General features: G+C 39.0%; 1 protein-coding gene across 4 annotated transcripts in view; it reads right to left on the minus strand.

The window, feature by feature from the left end:
* BLOC1S5 (biogenesis of lysosomal organelles complex 1 subunit 5) overlaps window positions 1-23241 on the minus strand; it is an 80285-nt gene that overhangs the window by 47322 nt on the left and 9722 nt on the right. For 2 of the 4 annotated variants that reach the window (XM_061194805.1, XM_061194804.1), the window contains exons 3-4: window positions 11960-12089; window positions 4923-4981 (exon numbers count right to left, since the gene is read on the minus strand). In XM_061194805.1, coding sequence (XP_061050788.1) covers window positions 4923-4981; window positions 11960-12089 — 189 coding nt within the window. The remainder of the gene's footprint in view (window positions 1-4922; window positions 4982-11959; window positions 12090-23241) is intronic. The other 2 variants (XM_061194806.1, XM_061194807.1) reach the window with 1 other exon arrangement.

Raw genomic sequence — 23241 nt, forward strand, 5'->3', positions numbered from 1 at the left:
ATCATGTCAGCTTTCTTTAGATGCTCAGCCCCTCTAATCCCTGAATTACTATATGTCCTTGCATTTAAAAAATGATCCAGGACTTCCCCAGTGGCACAGTGGTTAAGAGTCCACCTGCCAATGCAGGCGACACGGGTTCAATCCCTGGTCTGGGAAGATCCCACATGCCAAGGAGCAACTAAGCCCGTGAGCCACAACTACTGAGCCCACACGCCGCAACTACTGAAGCTAGCACGCCTAGAGCTCGGCTCTGCAACAAGAGAAGCGACCACAATGAGAAGCCCACGCACTGCAACGAAGAGTAGCCCCCGCTCACCGCAACTAGAGAAAGCCCACGCGCAGCAATGAAGACACAACACAGTCAAAAAATAAATAAAATTTAAAAGAATAAAATAAAATAAAAAATGATCCAGCAGAGCAACTGCAGAAATAAAACCTGAATTAGTTCAACTCTATCATTCTACATTACTTTTTTTTTTTTTTTTACTTAAATTTGTATGTTTCACTCTGTAGTTAAAATTTTTATACTGTGGGCACACTGGGAGCCACTAAAATGGTTTCCAAAGAAATAAAGATAGTATTACAATTTCTAGAATTCATTGTGAAATGTGACTTTTATGAATCTCTTCCAGACTTATGTTTAATACTTTCCCAAACGACATATCTGTGTATTTTATCACAATAAAAATAATTCAAATCAAGTTCCAGAGGGTTCTTCCTAAATGAAATCAATTGCATACTCAAAGAAGTGGATACATTTGTTTTCCCAAGATAAAAAAGAAAATGCTAACTTTAAAAGAAAATAAAGAGAAAGTTTATTAATGAGCTATAACTGTGTACCAAAAATAATTAGCTGTAATGGTTTTTTGTCTCTTTCTACAACAGAGAAAGAAATTGTAATAATAACCCAGCTTACTTATGTCCCATTGGAGATACATCTGAAGAGAAGTCAATCCTGAAGGCAAACTGTGTCTAGCACCAGGTCTATAAATGAACTCATGGATACATAATAAAAACACATTTTTGCACGCATTAATCTAAGTCAGTAATTCTCAGTGGGGGGTGATTTTGAGGCTCCTGTCCCCCAGGTTTTTGGTTATCACAACACAGGTGGGGGGGGTGATACTGGCATCTAGTGGGTCGAAGCCAAGGATGCTGCTAAACATCCTACAACATGCAGGACAGACTCCACAACGAAGATTTACCTGCTCCAAAATGTCAACAGTGCAGAGGTTGAAAAACCCTGGTCTAAGGGAAAACTCTGAATAAAGCAACTAATGTCTAAAAGGTTCTTTGGAACACCTGTCAGCAATACGTGCGCCTTTAATTTTACATATGCCTTACAGAGATAAATGAAAAAGTATTTACTTCAATAAGAAGTATCAGAATAACAACTGCCAGTAATTATTTTAAATATTTAGAATATTATGTACAGTCATCCCGTGGTATCCGTGGGGTTTTTGGTTCCAGCACCGCCCCCCCACTATGGATACCAAAATCCACGGATGCTCAAGTCCCTTATAAAAATGGTGTAGTATTTGCATATAACCTGTACATCCTCCCATATACTTTAAATCATCTCTAGATTACTTATAATACCTAATACATATAAATGCTATATAAATACAGTGTAAGTGCTATGGAAACAGCTGCCAGCATGTGGCAAATTCAAGTTTTGCTTTTTGGAACTTTCTGGGATTTAAAAAATATACATTTTAAATATTTTGGTTGAATCCACGGATGCAGAACCAGCGGATGCAGAGGGCCGATTGTACTGATCCATTACCCTACATTTTCAAACTCTATCAAGAAAAAATGTATAAACCATGCTATCTCATTGCTCTCATTAAAAAAAAAATCATACAGAGGGAAAACTAAATTTAATAAATATTTGTGGACAAGATGAATCAAAGGATTCATGTTTACTTTATTGTTATCTCTAGTCTGGTTGAACAGAACTTCAATAGCTGATGCCTGTGCGTGAACCTAAGTTTAAACCAGTGACAGATACTAATCAGCTCAGCATCTGCCTTTGACAGCTTATTTAAGTCAGTGAAGTTTATAAGCCAATTGTATTTTCATTTCACTACTCTTATGGCTAGTGCCCAATATGCAACTTGTATTAGCTACCAGTTTTTAAGACATATGTCAAATAACTGGGGAATGTGCATTTATTGTTCTTCTGAATGTACTTTTAGATATCAATTGTGGGAAATATGATTTGGATGAATGACGTTTATCATAACTTACTTCCCACAGAATTCCACAAATTGTCTTGACATAAAAGAATGATTAATAGCAATAGTCTATTTTATTCCATTACTACTCCCATCTTTCTTTGTTCTGAGAGCCATTCAAATATACAAAATGTAGCCAACAGAATAACCGAGGCAACAATTAACATTAGACTGTAAAATGCAGCTAGAGGTCAATTTTGCTTTGTACATATTTGCTAGATGAGAAATTAAACTTTACCTCCTGTCTTATATATATGTAGTCTGGAACCTCTGCCACACGAAGTTTTGGCAAAATCAGATATGGCAGTTAAAAAAAAAAGACAAGACCTTAAAGAGCCATATTTCAAATGTTCTGCTAACTAGATAAGCACTAATAAAAGAAATAAAGACTACATTTCAATATATTCTAAAATACTGATTTTTAATGTGTATTCCATAAAAAAATAGTTCAGTAACATTCTCTGAGATAGTACCTATATGAAATATATTTAAGACCAAAATACCCCAAGGGCTTTATTATTTCTTGAGGCCATTTTTTTTTAAACCAAGGGACAGTATCTTTCAATTCAGAAAATCAAGTGCTTCACCAACCCTACAGACCACAGCAGGGCTCTTACCCAGAGTGATTGCCTGCATCTTAAACAAACGATCGAGGTGGTGGGGGAAAAAAGCCACCTGACGTTTGGAAAGTAAAGCTATTTCACATAAATTATATAACACAATATATCAGGTAAGTAGAACATCAATCTATCAGGTAAGTAGAACAAGTATTTGCTTTGAAGCTCAAGGACTTGTCCAAGGGCATACAGTTAGCTAATAAAGGCAAGTACCAGAAACAGAAGACACCAGGTATTTTTTAGCCAATCTGGTAATTTTCCTACTTACATACAGTTAATACACCAAACATGAAAGAAGTTCAAAGTGACAAGAGGAACCATCTATCCCAATTATAATTTAATGTTAGGTTAGTTCTGCTTAAGAATGACAGGGATTGCCATTTTATCAGAATCATAACTGCCCTGAGAATGTCTTAGAAATAAAGACCAATATCATGTGAGTGCATATTCACGTAAAAAACACCCCTTTTTCATTTTTATTTTGAAAGCCAAGAGAACTGCATAAGTTACAGCCAGTAACAGCCAGCACAGCCAGTGTTCTATCAGAAAAAGTCTTTCTGATTCTCAAAACACAGGAATGTTCCTGGTGCTTCCACAACAAATTGCTTAACACTGAATGCTTGATTCTCTACACTCCTCTCTGGAAACATCCATATAGACAGTCTACGTACCAGCTCCGTGAGACCACCGACTTCTCCCATCTCTTGCCTTTGCTTCCACTATATCCCTTATCCTACAGTATCTTTCTTCCCATCTTCTATCACTCGAATTCCTACTCACTGATCAAGGTTGGGCTCGGATGCCACTATCTTCCTAGTAAATTACACTTTTTGCCAAGATCGTGCAAAGTTCTTTGTAACTATCACAGCCCTTACCTTATCCTACATTATATTAGCGTTAGTGGTTTGGGACTCCTAGACTTTTAGCTCCTACATGTATGAACTGCCTTAAACTTAAATTAAAATCTTTCACCCCCAGTGGCACCTAGCCAAGTAGAGACTAAAAAAATATCTGCTGTCCAGCTGGGCATGGCGCACTGAAGCCCCCCATGGCTGTCCCCACCGTGCTCTCCGGACACTGTGCAAGCACTGCACCCCGACACCAACTTCCCTGCCGATGGCTCTGCCCTGCCATGTTATCAGTGTTCTCGCAACAGCCCTGCTTCCCAACCTGGCCTGCTGGGATCCTATTCCTCTCGGGCAGCCTTCCCACCTGGCTTAACTGTCTTTTCAGTAAGGCTTGATTCATCAAATCGTTGAATTTTAAAATTTATATCAACATTAAGAGTTGAGCAAAGGGTGGAGAAATTTAAACTCGGGCAAGGCTCGTATTTTTTTTTTTACAGTGCCAGATCGGTACCATTATTATGGATAAACCACACATTCAGGAGAAATGGAGATAGTAACACTTGTTGATATAAACACGCAAAAAGGCATTATTTTCAGAGTGACTCAACATTTCTTAACAAGTGTACCCCCACTAGTTTAGAACAATAAAGTTATAAAAATACTTTATGAAAACTGTAAGTTAAAACACCAAATTATTACAGGAACTTAAATTCTTGTGCTGTTTTTCCACATCTGAATTTAGTTAAGATATAATTCAAATAAGCAAAGCACTACCCAGCAAGTGATTCACACACTCTTATGACTATTCATTAAAGAACCCATCCACAGGCATGAATGCCTCCTTTTCTAGAAGAAATATACATAATATACTCAAGGCCTCAGGCCTGAAGATTTATATTTCCAATCTGGTGGGTATTTTTTGTTCCATGTAAAAGTCCTATTCTTTCTCCTCTAAGAGACAAATACCACTTTCACGGAAAAGTTGAAAAGGAGAAAAAGAGGTCTGCAATTTGAATTATAAAAATACAGATCGTGCAATTATGTGACCATAACTCCTCAACACATCTTCAATGAATTAGCCATTTTTTAATCTTTTAAAATCACTGCATAAGAGAAAACAAATTCAGAGAATTTTTTAAAATCAAAAGCAACTGCTAATAATATGATGATAATAAAAGCCCTGGAGTTACAGCCTCCATTATCCAATGGCCCACTTTTACCTTTTTTCGCTCCTGTTCCCTCTGTTGGAGTCTACAGACCGAGTCAGTAGCTGCTTGCACTGAAATAAAACAGAGTGGGTTTTCAATCAGCAGCCCTTGTTCAAGGAGAAACTTACCTGGATTAAAAAAAACACAAAAACAAAAAACAACACTTGGACTGTTTTAGATCTCAAGAAACTATGCAAAAAAAGCTGGTATTATTTTGGTCATGGTAGGGTGGCTAAAAGGGGGGAAAAAGTATTCAGGATGTCATAATGAGAACCACTATCATTTGTGAGCTTTGAGCTGCAAGCCAAGGGCATTTAGCACTAATTCCAATGATAAGTTGTCATCAATGACCTCAGAATTCTCTAAAAAGATATAAAACACCTGATAAATGTATCATTCCATTCTGATGGATGGAGACTTTACAGAGTGTCTCTGATTCATTAACTTCCCCTGCCCCTTCCTCACTGGTACCCCTGCTCTCCTGCAGGCAGGACTTGATACCCAGAATGCTTCGACGACTTTCTACTATTCTTCTCACCTCTTCTAATTCATCCTGGCTGCCACTGCCAGATTCAGGTTTCTCTGGACTGCTTTCTTTTGAGTCATTTCCCTTTTTAATGACTTAAAACTGCTAGTAATAGTTATTGTAGTTATTTGCTGAGTATTACTATGTGCCAAGAACTGTGCTAAGTACTTTCCATGTATTACTCCTCTTAATTCCACTTTCCTACTAGGTGAGGATCACGATCCCATTTTACAGATTTTTGTCATCTGTAAAAAACTTAGGCATAACGCAGTGAAATGTCACTCCAGGAGGTAATACGACTAACAGGCACAGAAAGCAGGACTTAAAATCAGACCCCTGACCCTAAGACTTGGCTCTTACCTTCAGGGCTCTACCTCTCTTATAATTTCAACAATGAAACTGGTTTTAATCCATCAGTCGTTCAAACCTCTTCCTTTACCGGATCCATTTTATTTCTGTACACAAACGTTTTCACTTCCTTCGCTAGTTGGTGTGCGGGCTAAGAGTCAGCCTTCCTCAGTCAAACCTCGAGTTGAACTTTAATTACGTGTGTGACTGACCTTGGGCTCGTCTGCTTGCTCGTTCATTCAGCCATTTGTCAGGTGTTTATTGAGCATCTGCTATGTGCCAGGTGCTACTGCTGCTGCTGCTAATCTCTCAGAACCTTAGCTCCTCATTTGTAAAATGAACATAACAACTAATAAGAGGACTTCAGAATGGACATGAGAAAAGGATGAGATAACGCAGTAGACAGTATGCTTAAAAATAATTGAAAGATTAGTAATAAAAGCCACTCAGAGCAGTTCTTCACACATGGTAAGCAGTCAAGAAATGTTACTGTTGCTATTATTCTATGCACTGTCCTCTCCCTACTGCAAGTGCTTTCCTTATTCCTTTCCTCTAATTAAAATGTTTACATGTTTCAAAAGCCCAGTTCAAGGTTTAGTGCCTTCATAAAGCCCTCCAGTTGAATCCTTTCCCTATAAGGATTTTTTCTTATTTGAAATTCTTTTACCTGGTATGTGTATATCCTACCACTTTACCTTGCATTTGCTTAAACAATTTTACCCAGTTGTTTCACAATTACGCCTTTCTACCCCACTCAACCCAGCCCCAAGTTCAAAGTTCCATACAGGGCAAGGGCTGTGACTTCTCTTTCAGAAAAATGTTAGGCCCCTCCCTGAGAGAGTATGGCAAAGAGGAGGATTCAGCTTTTAAAAAGTCATGTTTTTATCAGTAACCATTCATTTTAGTCACATCAAAGATCATACTTGAGTACTAAAAATTAAGGTTCCCAATCATTGTTTGTTCTAATAGAAAAGTTGAAAACACAGCAAAATAGGAGCTGATTAGCTCTGCCTTCTTTCTGTGGTATATTAATATTACATCATCTCTCCCGAGTGGTGGTTCTATCATTTCTTGTATTTCTTTTTTTCTTGGCTCTGAACATAACTTTTAAAAAATCCATTTTGTGGTCTTTGGGTGCTTCATCATTTTCACATCATTCTGGGCTTAATCTAAAAGAAGAGTTACAGGACCATGACATTTATATTTTGTCATTTGTTATATACTTTAAAAATTTAATTAGAGCACATCGGACAAAGGCACACTTTAGTTCCTTATCAGGATTATCTTTGTACTTAGAATATCCATTTTTAGAAATTTCAGTCCCTGAAATTTTTCATTCTTTATCCACATGATAAAAAAGGTTTGCTTTCTGAATTTAATGAAATCTGCTCTTCTAAAATCTAAGAAAATCACCTAACTACCCTTTCTTCCCCTTTCTTCACAAGTAGAGACCCCAAGAGGAAAAGGGCCATTTATCTAAACCTTCCTATCACTTCTACACCACATATTGGTCATTCCTGATTCAGTAGGAAGCCATTTCCCCTGCTGTCTCAGTGTTTCAGGAGACTATATTGACTTTAAGGAGTTAAGAATTCATCAAATTATTTTCTCCAAACCAAAAGATTACTTGAAGAGATTAGCACCACACATAGTAATTGTTACATACAACAGCTAACAGTGTCCCTATGTCCTCACATAAAAGAGAAACAAATTCATTCTGTTACACTGCTTATGTGTAAACCTCAAATACACACCTAAGAACGTAGCTCTGGTTTGGTATTCGGAGCAGATGTTGGCTGAATTCTCATTCATTCATTTCAATGAACAACTAGTGTGTACAGACAGAAAAGATGTCCCAGAACCAAGCCTTAGGGGACCCCAATGTCAGAAGTCAAGGAGAGAAGTGGAAACTAACAAAGCAGACTGAGGAGGAGGGGCCTGTGCTGCAGGAGAAAATCCCAGAGAAAAGGTGGACTTTCCTTATGACCTTTCCTGCAGAAGCGTCATTCTGAAGTTGAAAGAGCTTGAGCTCTGGCAGCAGGACTAAGTATGCAGGGCGGTTCCTCCAACTATTAGGGAGAACCATGGATGTTAAAACACTTTCAGTTTCCGCAACTATAAATGTATTGGGAAGAGGGTGATAAATATTTACTTTACACAGTTAACATGGTCAATGAGGAAAATACAGGTAAAAAATCTAACTAGTCAAGTGCTATTAAAAATTAGTATTTTAAGTCATAATGAGTTCTTAAAATTTTCTAGCTACAGAGGCAGAGTGAAGCAAAAATCAGACAAACTTAGTCCCCTAAGTACCTTATAAAATAAATTAACAGTTTTTTAAAAAGGTAAAAAAAAAATCCATCATTTACTGAACAACGAGGAATTATATAATTATACTTAAACTTTGAAAAGTGGTGGTCAAGGACTTCCCTGGTGGCGCAGTGGTTAAGAATCCGCCTGCCAATGCAGGGGACACAGGTTCCAGCCCTGATCTGGGAAGATCCCACATGCCGTGGAGCAACTAAGCTCGCGCACCACAACTACTGAGCCTGTGCTCTAGAGCCCGCGAGCCACAACTACTGAGCCTGCGAGCCACAACTACTGAAGCCCCGCGCACCTACAGCCCATGCTCCACAACGAGAAGCCACCGCAATGAGAAGCCCGTGCACCACAACGAAGAGTAGCCCCCGCTCGCCGCACCTAGAGAAAGCCCGCACGCAGCAACGATGACCCAACGCAGCCAAATATAAATAAATAAATAAATTTATTAAAAAAAAGAAGAAAAAGTGGTGGCCAAGAATAGGAACACAGAGTCTATAAAGAACTGAGACTCCTTACCTCACCATAACCACTCCAACCCCCCAAAAATGAGAAAAAGAAAACGGACTGGGACTTCCCTGGTGGTCCAGTGGTAAAGAATCCACCTTCCAATGGAGGGGATGTAGGTTCGATCCCTGGTGAAGGAACTAAGATCCCACATGCCACGGGGCAACTAAGCCTGCTCGCCGCAACTACTGAGCCCGCGCGCTCTGGAGCCCGTGTGTCACAAATAGAGAGCATGTGTGCCACAACTACTGAGCCTGCATGCCACAACTAAGACCCAATGCAGCCAAATAAAATATCAAAAATTTAAAAAGAAAATGGACTGACAAAATTCTTATAACTTTAATATGCTTTAATTTGTAGAGAAACAGATGAGGGGGGTAGGGAGAAAGGAATACAATATGGGAAAGACAGATAAGACAGACAAAGCATCCATTCTGAAAGAAAATCTAATAAAATTCTCCACAGGTACTCTGTAACACAAAATAACAATATGAATTTATTAAAACAGATCAAACATGAAAAATGAGATTGCAGAGCTAAGGAGACAAACTATAACCACATCATTACAAATCTAAAAATAAATCAAAAAATAGACAGAAATTGAATAGTCTAAGACCAAATAAACAATTGGCAACATTATTACTGCAGAGCCCAAAGCAAATACTATAAACCCTCATTTGTAAACAAAGTTAAAATTCACAAATGAGAGGTTGGGGAGTAGAGGCAAGAGGGAAGGTAATAAGTCCTGGCCCCTCCATCTCACACCGACTAATTAATGCAGAAACAATAACACAGCTCTAACTTCTGTACTTTTTTTAATAATTATTTTTCTTTGAATGATCTTTTAGTAACTACTATCTTCTATAATAAATACTTATTTTAAGGTATTTCCTTAAATTTTACTTGAGATTTTGTTCTCATAAATTCAAATAAAATTTAAAATTATTACCTTAACTTAAAAATTGTCTGATCCCATTCTTGTCAAAAGTTCTCTCTCCCCCCTCATAACTTCCCATCTATTCATTCAGCTACTGCCCCTCCATCCATCCTTCTATTTGGATATATACAAAGATGTCGGGAATGATATTCACCAAAGTTAAAAAGCAATGGTTATCTTTAGGCAATTAAAGTGATTTCTTGCTTCTTTTTCTTTCTGATTTTCTTCTTTATTTCTACTTTCTTGTTACTTAGACATATATCCTTTTGTTTAAATAATAAAAAATAAAGTCACTGCTCTTAAAACTTAATTTGAATGAGGAATAACCTAAAGGCTTTCTGTCCTTCTTACGCTCTAAAATCAAGGGCTGGGTCCTCAATACTAAGCAAGATCTTGAGACAACAAACTTGGTGAAGTTTACGAGTCTGTGAAATAAATAATAAATAGAACATAGACACTAACCAGTGTCTTCAGGATGAGAAAAACGTACTTTACGGGTTACTCTTATGTACCCTCCTAGAGCTCTCACTTACTTTTTGTGTTTTTTAAGGAACCACAGGTGAGTTTTGGTTCTGAAGCCTCTGCTCATCCAATGCTAAGACACTCAGCTAGGATTCTGTAACCGTCTCCATCCAAACAATCCGAGACGTCCCCCCCTTAATGCTCCACAGTTGCTCAGTTTCGTGTACAACGATCGACCAAGAGCTTAAGATCCACACCACCGAGTTCTAAGATTCTCAGCCGACCACACTCCCAGCTCAGCCCTCAAACATGCAGAGAAGAGATAAATGAGACAGATCTACTAACAGGCACAAAACAAAACTCAACTGTCACTAACCTTGTAAAGTATTAGTTAGATCAGAGTATACTGCCTAGATAAACTCACTTATAAGCAAGTCAGCGCCATGGCTCAAAATGTACAGTTTTTAAACATGAAATCCTGCAGGAACAACAGCTGGGCCCAGGCCAATTTTTAAAACTGCACTAGGTCTAAAAGCAGATAATTATCTCCATTATCCCCGTGAGGCTCATGATAATACCTACAAGGAAATACTTAGGCTGGAGCCTACTGAGGAAGCCATTCCTGCTTCTAGCAGCAAAATTAACTCCAACGCCACCGCATGTCTCTAATGCTAACAATAAGGTAGTCCTCAGAGGTTAAAACTTTCATTATTACTTCACATTCTGTGTGCTTTAATTCTTTCTTTTAGGAGAACACATTTACAGTCTGGATTCCCTGTTACCTGTAAAACTTTTCTATTTCATTGTGAAGACTATACTTTTAGCATGAGGCCTCACGTCAGAAATAGCTTTGGCCCAAGAACGAAACAAGTCAAAATAACCATTCACAGTTTTCTTTTTCTTACTAAGTTTTATCCAATATTTTTTTATATACTCAAAGTGTGTACAAGGAAAGTTATAAGCACATCTCAAAAGTAAACATAAGCATTCTCATCAGTAATAATTTGAGTTTTACTTTTACTGTGATGTCTAGAAAGCTTGTCAAGGTTAAGGAAGTGATGGTATGAGCGAACAAGGGTGTGTTTGCAGTTACCGTGCAAAGCCTGAAGTCAATTTTAGACTCTTTGCTCTTCCACTCAAAGAAACCAAGTGTGATTGTGGGAGGTCTGTCCTTTCCAAGCTCCTCTGAGCATCAGAGGACCCAGGCTAACCTGGACTTGCACACATACTCTTACCTAACTCAGTCATTAACCAAGCCCCCCTGCTACCTTCCCTCACAGGCCATTACATTAACCTCCAGTTTTGCTTTCTGTTTTCTCCCCAGAAAGATACTGTTCCATTTTGCCCTCCATCTTTATCTACCAGCATCACCTGTCCTTGGACAAACTGAACAGTGTCAATATGGATCCCAGAGGCCCTGAGTTTCTGATACACCTCTAATTTTAAACTCAGTTACTAATAAAACTCCTTTTATTTTATAGTTTAATATGTTTAACTTAATAAATATCCTTTTAAGCAAACATCTCTCCATGTTAAAATATTTTGCTTAATGAAAAAAGTGATAAAACACAAACGTTTTTGACAGGATTTTTTTTTTTTTTTAGTTAAAAACTCTAGTATCCTGTTTGAAAAAGAAGCTTCATTTCATATCCTAATTACTGGTCATCAAACTTTTTCTTATGAATAAGTTTTTTTTTTAAGGTAAAAAATGTTTCGATTGTCTTACATCCTAGAAGGATTATCTTGTGCACCCATCTTGCTTTGGAGATTAATGCTCTTAGCATCAAGGGCAACACACACTAACTGCTAGATAAGCACTTTATCTGTGACTTCCCTCTCCTGGCTGCCGCTTAAGAATTCTCTCTCCATCTCCCAGCAAATACTCAAGGACATCCATTTTGGCAGAGCATGCATCTGAAATAAAGCAATATAAAAAAATCTCTGGCTTACATCTCTGGAGAACTTGGTTTAAGTTGTCTTGCATCGTTTCCCTACACGTGGGAAGAGTACGCTCATTTGTTTCATGGATCATGTTCTTCAAGTTTTCAAGAACTCGCATTTCTCGAAGACCACGTTTTTCCTATTAAAAGAAAGTAAACGGCTAGTACATATTATGTCTTAAATCTTAGTAATTACTTTCTGGGATTTCCATCCAGGTTTTGGTTATGTTATTACTTACTACTGAAATTTATACCGCCTCCTTCTAATTATTTGGCAATAAATGAGGTCACAACCTGGAGGCATTTTTTTAAATTACGAAATGCTTCGAAAGTTGCAATGTAATATTTTTATACCTATGTTTAAAAATGGGCATGAGAAATACTAAAAGAACAAGAAGAGACCTAGACTCCATGCATTTCAACTGTGGCAAAGAAAGAAATGATCTGGTTTTAAATTTTATTTTGTTGTTCTTACCATCATAAAGCTCCTATTATTATGCTCTGTATTTTTCATCTGATTCCAGTTTTCTCAACTAAAAATGTGTGGTAAAAGTAATAGTATGTGGGTACTTCCCTGTACAGAAAAGAGTTAACACCGAGTGCCTGAAACCTCCTCCTTACAAAGGCCTGCCTGCAAGGTTGGCCTTTGGCTGGGGGCTGGGAACTTGACCAGGAAACAGCTCCCATGGAGGTATAAGACACCTCTTTCCTTCTGGGAGTCTGGAATTTTGATACGTGCTAGGCAGAGGGTGCCTACTTGTCCAGTCCCCAATAAGAACCATGGACCCCCAGGTCCAGACGAGCTTCCCTGGGAGACAGTATTTCATGCGTGTTGTCACAACTCACTGCTGGGGGCATTCTTGGAAGTTTCTGCCTGGCTTCCTATAGACGTCTCCCCATGCACCTGTTCCCTTGGCTGATTTTGCTCTGCATCCTTTTGCCATAATAGAGTTCAGCCACCAGTACAACCACATGCTGAGTCCTGTGAGTGAATCAATGCACCTGGGGGTGGTCTTGGGGACCTCCAGCCCATCCCCCCTTCTGAAAGCTGAGCTTAAACCACCCTTCCACTTGGGTGGGCTAGACTTAGTGACCTGCTTCCAAAGAATAGAGCAGGGAATGAGAAAAATATTAACTTTACAGTGGAGTCAATGAAGGTGACCTCATCAGTGATGTCATGGTGACAGCACGCACCTCCCAATGTAATGTGACAAGAAGGGCACTTTAACCTCTCTGGTACTCTTTCCCAAAGCCCATAAACGAAGTCTAATCTTAGAAAAAACAGCAGACAAATCCAGATTGGGGGACATTCTACAGGATACTGGCCAGGACTCAAGACTGTCAAGATCAAGAAAAACAAGGAAAGACTGAGAAACTGTCACAGACCAAAGAGGACTAGAGAGACATGACAATTAAATGCAGTGTGGTGCCCTGGATTACATCCGGGAACAGGAAGAGGACTGCAATGGAAAAACTGGTGAAATCCAAATAAAGTCTGGTGTTTCATTAGCAGTAATGTATCAATGTCAGTTTCTTAGTTTTTACCAATGTAGTGTGGTAATTAATGTAAAACATTAACAACGGGAGGGGACTTCCCTGGTGGCACAGTGGTTAAGAATCCACCTGCCAATGCAGGAGACACGTTCGAGCCCTGGTCCGGGAAGATCCCACATGCCGTGGAGCAACTAAGCCCGTGCGCCACAACTACTGAAGCCCGTGCACCTAGAGCCCGTGCTCCGCAACAAGAGAAACCACCGCTATGAGAAGCCCTCACACCACGATGAAGAGTAGCCCCCGCCCACCGCAACTAGAGAAAGCCCGTGCGCAGCAACGAATACCCAACGCAACCTAAATAAATAAATAAGTAAACAAACAAACAAAACAGAACAATGGGGGGGTGAGGGGTATAGGAGACCTTTGTACTACCTTAGTAACTTTACTGTAAATCTTAAAATAATACAAGATGAAAAGTTTACTTTAAAAAGGGTGGTAAAAGGGTGATTGTAAGGAAATAATGTTAGTTACTAGGGGTTTTGTTTTGAACCATTCTTATGGAGCAGCTGTGGTCAGATTTTTACTTGAATTTTTCCATAATAAAAATTTTTAAACTTATACAAAAGTTGAGAGAGAATGAAAGAATGAATCTTCATGTACTCATCTCCAAGCTTCAACTCGTGGCTGACTTTGTTCCCCCTGTAACACTCCGTACAGCCCCCTACCCACAATCCTAGATTCTTTTAAAGCAATATTTCAACATCTACCTTTAAAAAACAAGGACTCCTCTTTAAAAAAAAAAAAGAATGAAACCACAGTGCCCTTCCCCTCCCCCATATCCTCCTTCCCCTGCCCCCACCCACCCACCCACTCACTCACTCTCCCTTTCTCAACAATAATTCTTCAATACTAAATATCAACGAAGTATTCACATTACCTCAAATATCCCAATGTTTCCTTCTATCCCCCAGTTCGTTTAGACCAAACTCTAAATAAGATTCATACACTGCAATTGGTTAATATGTTTCCTAAATCCTTTTTAATCTATAGATTCCCTTCCATTTTTTTTCCCGCCTTGCAATTTGTGGAAAAAAAGTGAGTCATCTGTTCTGCAGTTTCCCACAATCTGTTTTTTAACTGAATGAATCCTAATGGTGTGATTTAAGATATCCTTTTGTCTCTTCTCTTTCCTGTAAATTAGTAGCTAGAACTACAGGCTTGATCAGATTCACAGTTTTGTTTTGTTTTTTGTTTGCAAGCATATTTCAGAGGTAGAGATTGGTTCAAGATGGTGGAGTAGAGGACGTGTGCTCACTCCCTCTTGCGAGAGCACCGGAATCACAACTACCTGCTGAACAGTCATCGACAGGAAGACACTGGAACTCACCAAAACAGATCCCCCACATCCAAAGACAAAGGAGAAGCCGCAATGAGACGGTAGGAGGGGCGCAATCACAATAAAATCAAATCCCATGACCACTGGGTGGGTGACTAACAAACTGGAGAACACTTAAACCACAGAAGTCCACCCACCGGAGTGAAGGTTCTGAGCCCGTCAGGCTTCCCAACCTGGAGGTCCGGCAACAGGAGGAGAAATTCCCAGAGAATCAGACTTTGAAGGCTAGTGGGATTTGATTGCAGTAGTTCGACAGGACTGGGGGCAAGAGAGACTCCACTCTTGGAGGGCACACACAAAGTAGTGTACGCATCAGGATCCAGGAGTAGTGACCCCATAGGAGACTGAACCAAACCTACCTGCTAGTGTTGTAGGGTCTCCTGCAGAGGCAGGGGGGGGCTGTGGCTCACCATGGGGACAAGGACACTGGCAGCAGAAGTTCTGGGAAGTATTCCTTGGTGAGAGCCCTCCCAGAGTCCACCATTAGCCCCAACAAAGAGCGGGGTAGGCTCCAGTGCTGGGTCACCTCAGGCCAAACAACCAACAGGGAGGGAACCCAGCCCCACCCATCAGCAGACAAGCGGATTAAAGTTTTACTGAGCTCTGTCCACCAGAGCAACACCCAGCTCTACCCACCACCAGTCCCTCCCATCAGGAAGCTTGCACAAGTCTCTTAGGTAGCTTCATCCACCAGAGGGCAGACAGTAGAAGCAAGAAGAACTACAATCCTGCAGCCTGTGGAACAAAAACCACATTCACAGAAAGATAGACAAGATGAAAAGGCAGAGGACTATGTACCAGATGAAGGAAAAGATAAAACCCCAGAAAAACAACTAAATGAAGTGGAGATAGGCAATCTTCCAGAAAAAGAATTCGAATAATGATAGTGAAGATGATCCAGGACCTCCAAAAGAGGATGGAGGCAAAGATTGAGAAGATGCAAGAAATGTTTAACAAAGATCTAGAAGAATTAAAGAACAAACACCTAGAAGAATTAAAGAACAAACAGATGAACAATACAATAACTGAAATGAAAAATACACTAGACGGAATCAATAGCAGAATAACTGAGGCAGAAGAACGGATAAGTGACCTGGAAGACAGAACGCTGGAATTCACTGCTGCGGAACAAAATAAAGTAAAATGAATGAAAAGAAATGAAGACAGCCTAAGAGACCTCTGGGACAACATTAAATGCACCAACGTTCACATTATATGGGTCCCAGAAGGAGAGGCGAGAGAGAAAGGACCCGAGAAAATATATGAAGAGATTACAGTCGAAACCTTCCCTAACATGAGAAAGGAAATAGCCACCCAAGTCCAGGAAACGCAGAGTCCCAGGCAAGATAAACCCAAGGAGAAACACGCCAAGACACACAGTAATCAAATAGACAAAAATTAAAGACAAAGAAAAATTATTAAAAGCAACAAGGGAAAAACAAATAACATACACGGGAACTCCCATATGGTTAATAGCTGATTTCTCAACAGAAACTCAACAAGCCAGAAGGGGGTGGCACGATATATTTGAAGTGATGAAAGGGAAGAACCTACGACCAAGATTACTCTACCCGGCAAGGATGTCATTCAGATTAGACGGAGAAATCAAAAGCTCTACAGACAAGCAAAAGCTAAGAGAATTCAGCACCACCAAACCAGCTCTACAACAAATGTTAAAGGAACTTCTCTAAGTGGGAGACACAAGAGAAGAAAAGGACCTACAAAAACAAACCCAAAACAATTAAGAAAATGGTCATAGGAACATACATATCGATAATTACCTTAAATACGAATGGATTAAGTGCTCCAACCAAAAGACACAAGCTGGCTGAATGGATACAAAAACAAGACCCACATATATACTGTCTACAAGAGACCCACTTCAGACCTAGGGACACATACAGATTGAAAGTGAGGGGATGGAAAAAGATATCCCATGCAAATGGAAATCAAAAGAAAGCTGAAGTAGCAATACTCAAATCAGATAAAATAGACTTTAAAATAAAGAATGTTACAAGAGACAAGGAAGGACACTATATAACGATCAAGCAATCAATCCAAGAAGAAGATAGAACAATTATAAATATATATGCACCCAACAAAGGAGCACCTCAATACATAAGGTAAATGCTAACAGCTATAAAAAAGGAAATCGACAGTAACACAATAATAGGGGGACTTTAACACCTCACTTACACCAATGGACAGATCATCCAGACATAATATTAATAAGGAAACCAAGCTTTAAATGACACACTAGACCAGATAGATTTAAGTGATATTTATAGGATATTCCATCCAAAAACACCACATTACACTTTCTTCTCAAGTACGCACGTAACATTCTCCAGGATAGATCACATCTTGGGTCACAAATCAAGCGTCAGTAAATTTAGGAAAATTGAAATCATATCAAGCATCTTTTCTGGCCACAACACTATGAGATTAGAAATGAATTACAGGGAAAAAAAACGTAAAAAACACAAACACGTGGAGGCTAAACAATACGTTACTAAAAAACCAAGAGATCACTGAAGAAATCAAAGAGGAAATCAAAAAATACCTAGAGACAAAAGACAATGAAAACACGACGATCCAAAACCTGTGGGATGCAGCAAAAGCAGTTCTAAGAGGGAAGTTTATAGCAATACAATCCTACCTCAAGAAACAAGACAAATTTCAAATGAACAATCTAAACTTACAACTAAAGCAACGAGAGAAAGAAGAACAAACAAAACCCAATGTTAGTAGAAGGAAAGAAATCATAAAGATCAGAGCAAAAATAAATGAAACAGAAACAAAGAAAACAATAGCAAAGATCAATAAAACTAAAAGCTGGTTCTTTGAGAAGATAAACAAAATTGATAAACCTTTAGCCAGACTTATCAAGAAAAAGAGGAAGAGGACTCAAATCAATAAAATCAGAAATGAAAAAGAAGTGACTATGGACACCGCAGAAATACAAAGCATCCTAAGAGACTACTACAAGCAACTCTATGCCAATAAGATGGACAACCTGGAAGAGATGGACAAATTCTTAGCAAGGTATAACCTTCCAAGACTGAACCAGGAAGAAATAGAAAATATGAACAGACCAATCACAAGCACTGAAATTGAAACTGTGATTAAAAATCTTTCAACAAACAAACGTCCAGGACCAGATGGCTTCACAGGTGAATTCTATCAAACATTTAGAAAAGAGCTAACACCCATCCTCCTCAAACTCTTCCAAAAACCTGCAGAGGAAAGAACACTCCCAAACTCATTCTACAAGGCCACCATCACCCTGATACCAAAACCAGACAAAGATACTACAAAAAAAGAAAATTACAGACCAATATCACTGATGAACATAGATGCAAAAATCCTCAACAAAATACTAGCAAACAGAAGTCAACACACATTAAAAGGATTATACACCATGATCAAGTGGGATTTATCCCAGGGATGCAAGGATTCTTCAATATATGCAAATCAATCAATGTGATACACCATATTCAACTGAAGAATAAAAACCATATGATCTATAGATGCAGAAAAAGCTTTTGACAAAATTCAACACCTATTTATGATAAAAACTCTCCAGAAAGTGGGCATAGAGGGAACCTACCTCAATATAATAAAGGCCATATATGAGAAACCCACAGCAAACATCATTCTCAATGGTAAAAAACTGAAAGCATTTCCTCTAAGATCAGGAACAAGACAAGGATGTCCACTTTCGCCACTATTATTTAACATAGTTTTGGAAGTCCTAGCCACAGCAATCAGAGAAGAAAAAGAAATAAAAGTAATACAAATTGGAAAAGAAGTAAAACTGTCACTGTCTGCCGATGACATGATATTATACATAGATAATCGTCATGATGCCACCAGAAAACTACTAGAGCTAATCAATGAATTTGGTAAAGTTGCAGGATACAAAATTAATGCACAGAAATCTCTTGCATTCCTGTACACAAACGACAAAAGATCAGAAAGAGAAATTAAGGAAACAATCCCATTCACCATTACAACAAAAACAATAAAATACCTAGGAATAAACCTACCTAAGGAGGTAAAAGACCTGTACTCAGAAAACTATAAGACACTGATGAAAGAAATCAAAGATGACACAAACAGATGGAGAGATATACCATGTTCTTGGATTGGATGAATCAATACTGTGAAAATGACTATACTACCCAAAGCAATCTACAGATTCAATGCAATCCCTATCAAATTACCAATGGCATTTTTTACAGAACTAGAACAATAAATTTTAAAATCTGTATGGAGACACAAAAGACCCCGAATAGCCAAAGCAATCTTGAGGCAAAAAAATGGAGCTGGAGGAATCAGACTCCCTGACTTCAGACTATACTCCAAAGCTACAGTAATGAAGACATTATGGTACTGGCACAAAAACAGAAATACAGATCAATGAACAGGACAGAAAGCCCAGAGACAAACCCATGCACCTATGGTCAACTAATCTATGACAAAGGAGGCAAGGATATACAATGGAGAAAAGACAATCTCTTCCATAAGTGGTGCTGGGAAAACTGGACAGCCACATGTAAAAGAATGAAATTAAAACAGTCCCTAACACCATACACAAAAATAAACTCAAAATGGATTAACGACCTAAATATAAGACCGGACACTATAAAAATCTTAGAGGAAAACATAGGAAGAACACTCTATGACATAAATCACAGCAAGATCTTTTTTGACCCACTTCCTAGAGTAATAGAAATAAAAACAAAAATAAACAAATGGGATCTAATGAAACTTAAAAGCTTTTGCACAGCAAAGGAAACTATAAACAAGACGAACCGACAACCCTCAGAATGGGAGAAAATATTTGCAAATGAATCAACGGACAAAGGATTAATCTCCAAAATATATAAACAGCTCATGAAGCTCAATATTAAAAAAACAAACAACCCAATCCAAAAATGGGCAGAAGACCTAAATAGACATTTCTCCAAAGAAGATATACAGATGGCCAAGAAGCACATGAAAAGCTGCTCAACATCACTAATTATTAGAGAAATGTAAATCAAAACTACAATGAGGTATCACCTTACACCAGTTAGAATGGGCGTCATCAGAAAATCTATAAACAACAAATGCTGGAGAGGGTGTGGAGAAAAGGGAACCCTCTTGCACTGTTGGTCGGAATGTAAACTGATACAGCCACTGTGGAGTGTGGAGGTTCCTTAAAAAACTAAAAATAGAACTACCATACGACCCAGCAATCCCACTACTGGGCATATACCCTGAGAAAACCATAATTCAAAAAGACACATGCACCCCAATGTTCACTGCAGCACTATTTACAATAGCCAGGTCATCGAAGCAACCTAAATGCCCAGTGACAGACGAATGGATAAAGAAGATGTGGTACTCATATACAGTGGAATATTACTCAGCCATAAAAAGGAATGAAACTGGGTCATTTGTAGAGACATGGATGGACCTAGAGTCTGTCATACAGAGTGAAGTAAGTCAGAAAAAGAAAAACAAATATCGTATATTAACACTTATATGTGGAACCTAGAAAAATGGTACAGATGAACCGGTTTGCAAGGGAGAAATTGAGACACAGACGTAGAGAACAAACGTACGGACACCAAGGGGGCAAGTGGGGAGGGGTGTGTGTGTGGTGGTGTGATGCATTGGGAGATTGGGATTGACATATATACACTAATATGTATAAAATAGATAGCTAATAAGAACCTGCTGTATAAGAAAAATAAAATAAAATTCAAAAAAAAAAAAAAAAAAGGAATATTTCAGAGGTGGGCTGTGCACTTTCAACAGGATGCTGGTAACATTCCGTCTTCATTTATCAGCAGGAATACTTCCATAAAGAGAAATTTCCCCTTGGCAACTATTTGGTTACTGAGATATGCTCATATGAAAGGCAGAATAAAACATTTGATTATTTCTCTTTATTCACCAGTTTCAAAAATAATGGTTTGGTTCCCTAAATTCGCTAAAGGTTTTTTTTTGTATGTTTCCACGCATTCCTATGACTCATAGGAATATATGAAGTTTTTAATCCATTGCAGTATTTGTCCCCACTGATGCTGAAATCATCCTGTCTGTTTCCAGGGAGAGCCTATTCACCCTGGCTCTGCAACGCTGCAGTCCAAACCCCAGGGCTCCTTAGCAGCTTCTTTGCTTTCTAGTTCGACCTGATGCTCCAGGCTCTTCTTGTCTGTTTCCTGACCCAGACTTGGGATCAGCAGGTCTCTAAACACCACTGGTACTTAGAGACTGAGCACTAAGGGTCAGTCATCATTTCTAGCCCTTTGAGTGGACAAGGCTAGGAAATAGGTATTTTTGTGAAAAGAAAAGAAATATCTTAAGTTCACATTCATAATCAAACTTAAATTCAGGGGACTTCCCTGGTGGCTCAGTGGTTAAGAATCCACCTGCCAATGCAGGGGACATGGGTTCGAGCCCTGGTCTGGGAAGATCCCACATGCCGCGGAGAACTAAGCCCATGCGCCACAACTACTGAGCCTGCACTCTAGAGCCTGCGCTCTAGAGCCTGCGTGCCACAACTACTGAGACCGCGCACCACAACTACTGAAGCCCGCGCGCCTAGAGCCCGCGCACCGCAACGAAGAGAAGACCCCACTCGCCACAACAAGAGAAAGCCCGCGCACCGCAACAAAGACCCAACACAGCCAAAAATAAATAAATAAATAAATTTATTAAAAAAAAAAACCTTGGGGCTTCCCTGGTGGTGCAGTGGTTGAGAATCTGCCTGCTAATGCAGGGGACACGGGTTCGAGCCCTGGTCTGGGAAGATCCCACATGCCGCGGAGCAACTAGGCCCCTGAGCCACAACTACCGAGCCTGCGCGTCTGGAGCCTGTGCTCTGCAACAAGAGAGGCCGCGATAGTGAGAGGCCCGCGCACCGCGATGAAGAGTGGCCCCAGCTCGCCGCAACCAGAGAAAGCCCTCGTGCAGAAACGAAGACCCAACACAGCCAAAAATAAATAAATTAATTAATTAAAAAAAGAAAAAACAAACCAAAAAAAACCCTTAAATTCGGGACTACAGGATTTTTAATTACCCTCCTGTCTTTAAGTTTCTTTTTCAATTCTGAAAATACCAACAGAGTTACTCATTTGCTTTATCACCAAGTCAATGAAATAACAATATCAGTGCCAGAATTAACAAAATGACTACTGAAAACAATTTCAGGTTTGTTTTTTTTTTTAACTTTCTGTTCTGAAGGGTATTCCACTAGAAATGTACACAGTCAAATTACTGCATTTTAAAGTTACCTGGAAGAATTTCTCTGCGTGGCAATGCCACCATCTAGGAAAATAGGTTTGCTTTTTTACATGTTACTTGATTTTTAGGGATTGCTCCTTAAAATTTAATTTTCTTTTAAATTATGTAAAATATTTACATGGCTCCCAAACTACATCTAAAAAAATACATATTCAAAAAAGGCTAGCTTCTATCACTCTCTTTTGTATACTATTCCCTCTATCACTCTCTTTAGATAATTATTTACACTTTTATCCTGCCATTGTCTTAACTATAAGGATATACATCCACATATATACATATGTATGTGTATGTATACACAGACGTGTATATAAACATATGTGTGTGTATATACACATATGTATAAATATATATATGTATTTCAATTCCTTCCTAAACAGAAACATGATATTCAGACTCTTCTTACTTCACTGAGTCACGCTGATTAACACAAACACACCCACAACGTATATAATCTTTCTCTATGTGGTCATGCGGTCTATTTGTTCTCTCTTTTGGGTATCTCTTTCAGTATTTTAAAAAGTTGGCGTTTTTGTTCTCATGGTTATGTTTATACTAATACTTCTTACAATACCCCGGTCTCCACTCTGGCTACTGTCTGTTGGTTCCCTACTCTAAGCAAGATTAGTATTAGGTGGTCACCTCTTCTGTCTCTAGCCTTTCCCTCTCCCTCAGAATCTAATCTGCAATAGCATCCTTTCCCCCCCAGTTAATACTGATAAGGCAACAAGTGAGGACAGTCTCCTTTTCATATGCCCTCCCCTCTCCTTCCGTTTTCTGATAGGCTGTATCTACACGGGCAGAAGACAGAGCCACCGCATGTCACCTGGTCAGGCTGTCTCCCTTATAGCCATTGTTGAGCCTCAAATTACACGTAAGTGAATTTGTACCGTCACCTCTCTAACAGCCCATTAATGACAATAATTAATTTAAACAACAAATAGGCCCATCTGGTATGTGCTTGTTTATATGTTGATATTTTTGGCTAAGGTGTACGGTTGACACCTACTACAAAAGGAAGACTATAAACCAACATCTGTTTATTTGTTATATGAATATTATTTCTGGGGTGAAAATTCTCAGAGCAAAGCACAGCACCAATG

The sequence above is a fragment of the Eubalaena glacialis genome, chromosome 7 (assembly GCF_028564815.1).
Source record: "Eubalaena glacialis isolate mEubGla1 chromosome 7, mEubGla1.1.hap2.+ XY, whole genome shotgun sequence".
Classification (NCBI taxonomy): Eukaryota; Metazoa; Chordata; class Mammalia; order Artiodactyla; family Balaenidae; genus Eubalaena; species Eubalaena glacialis.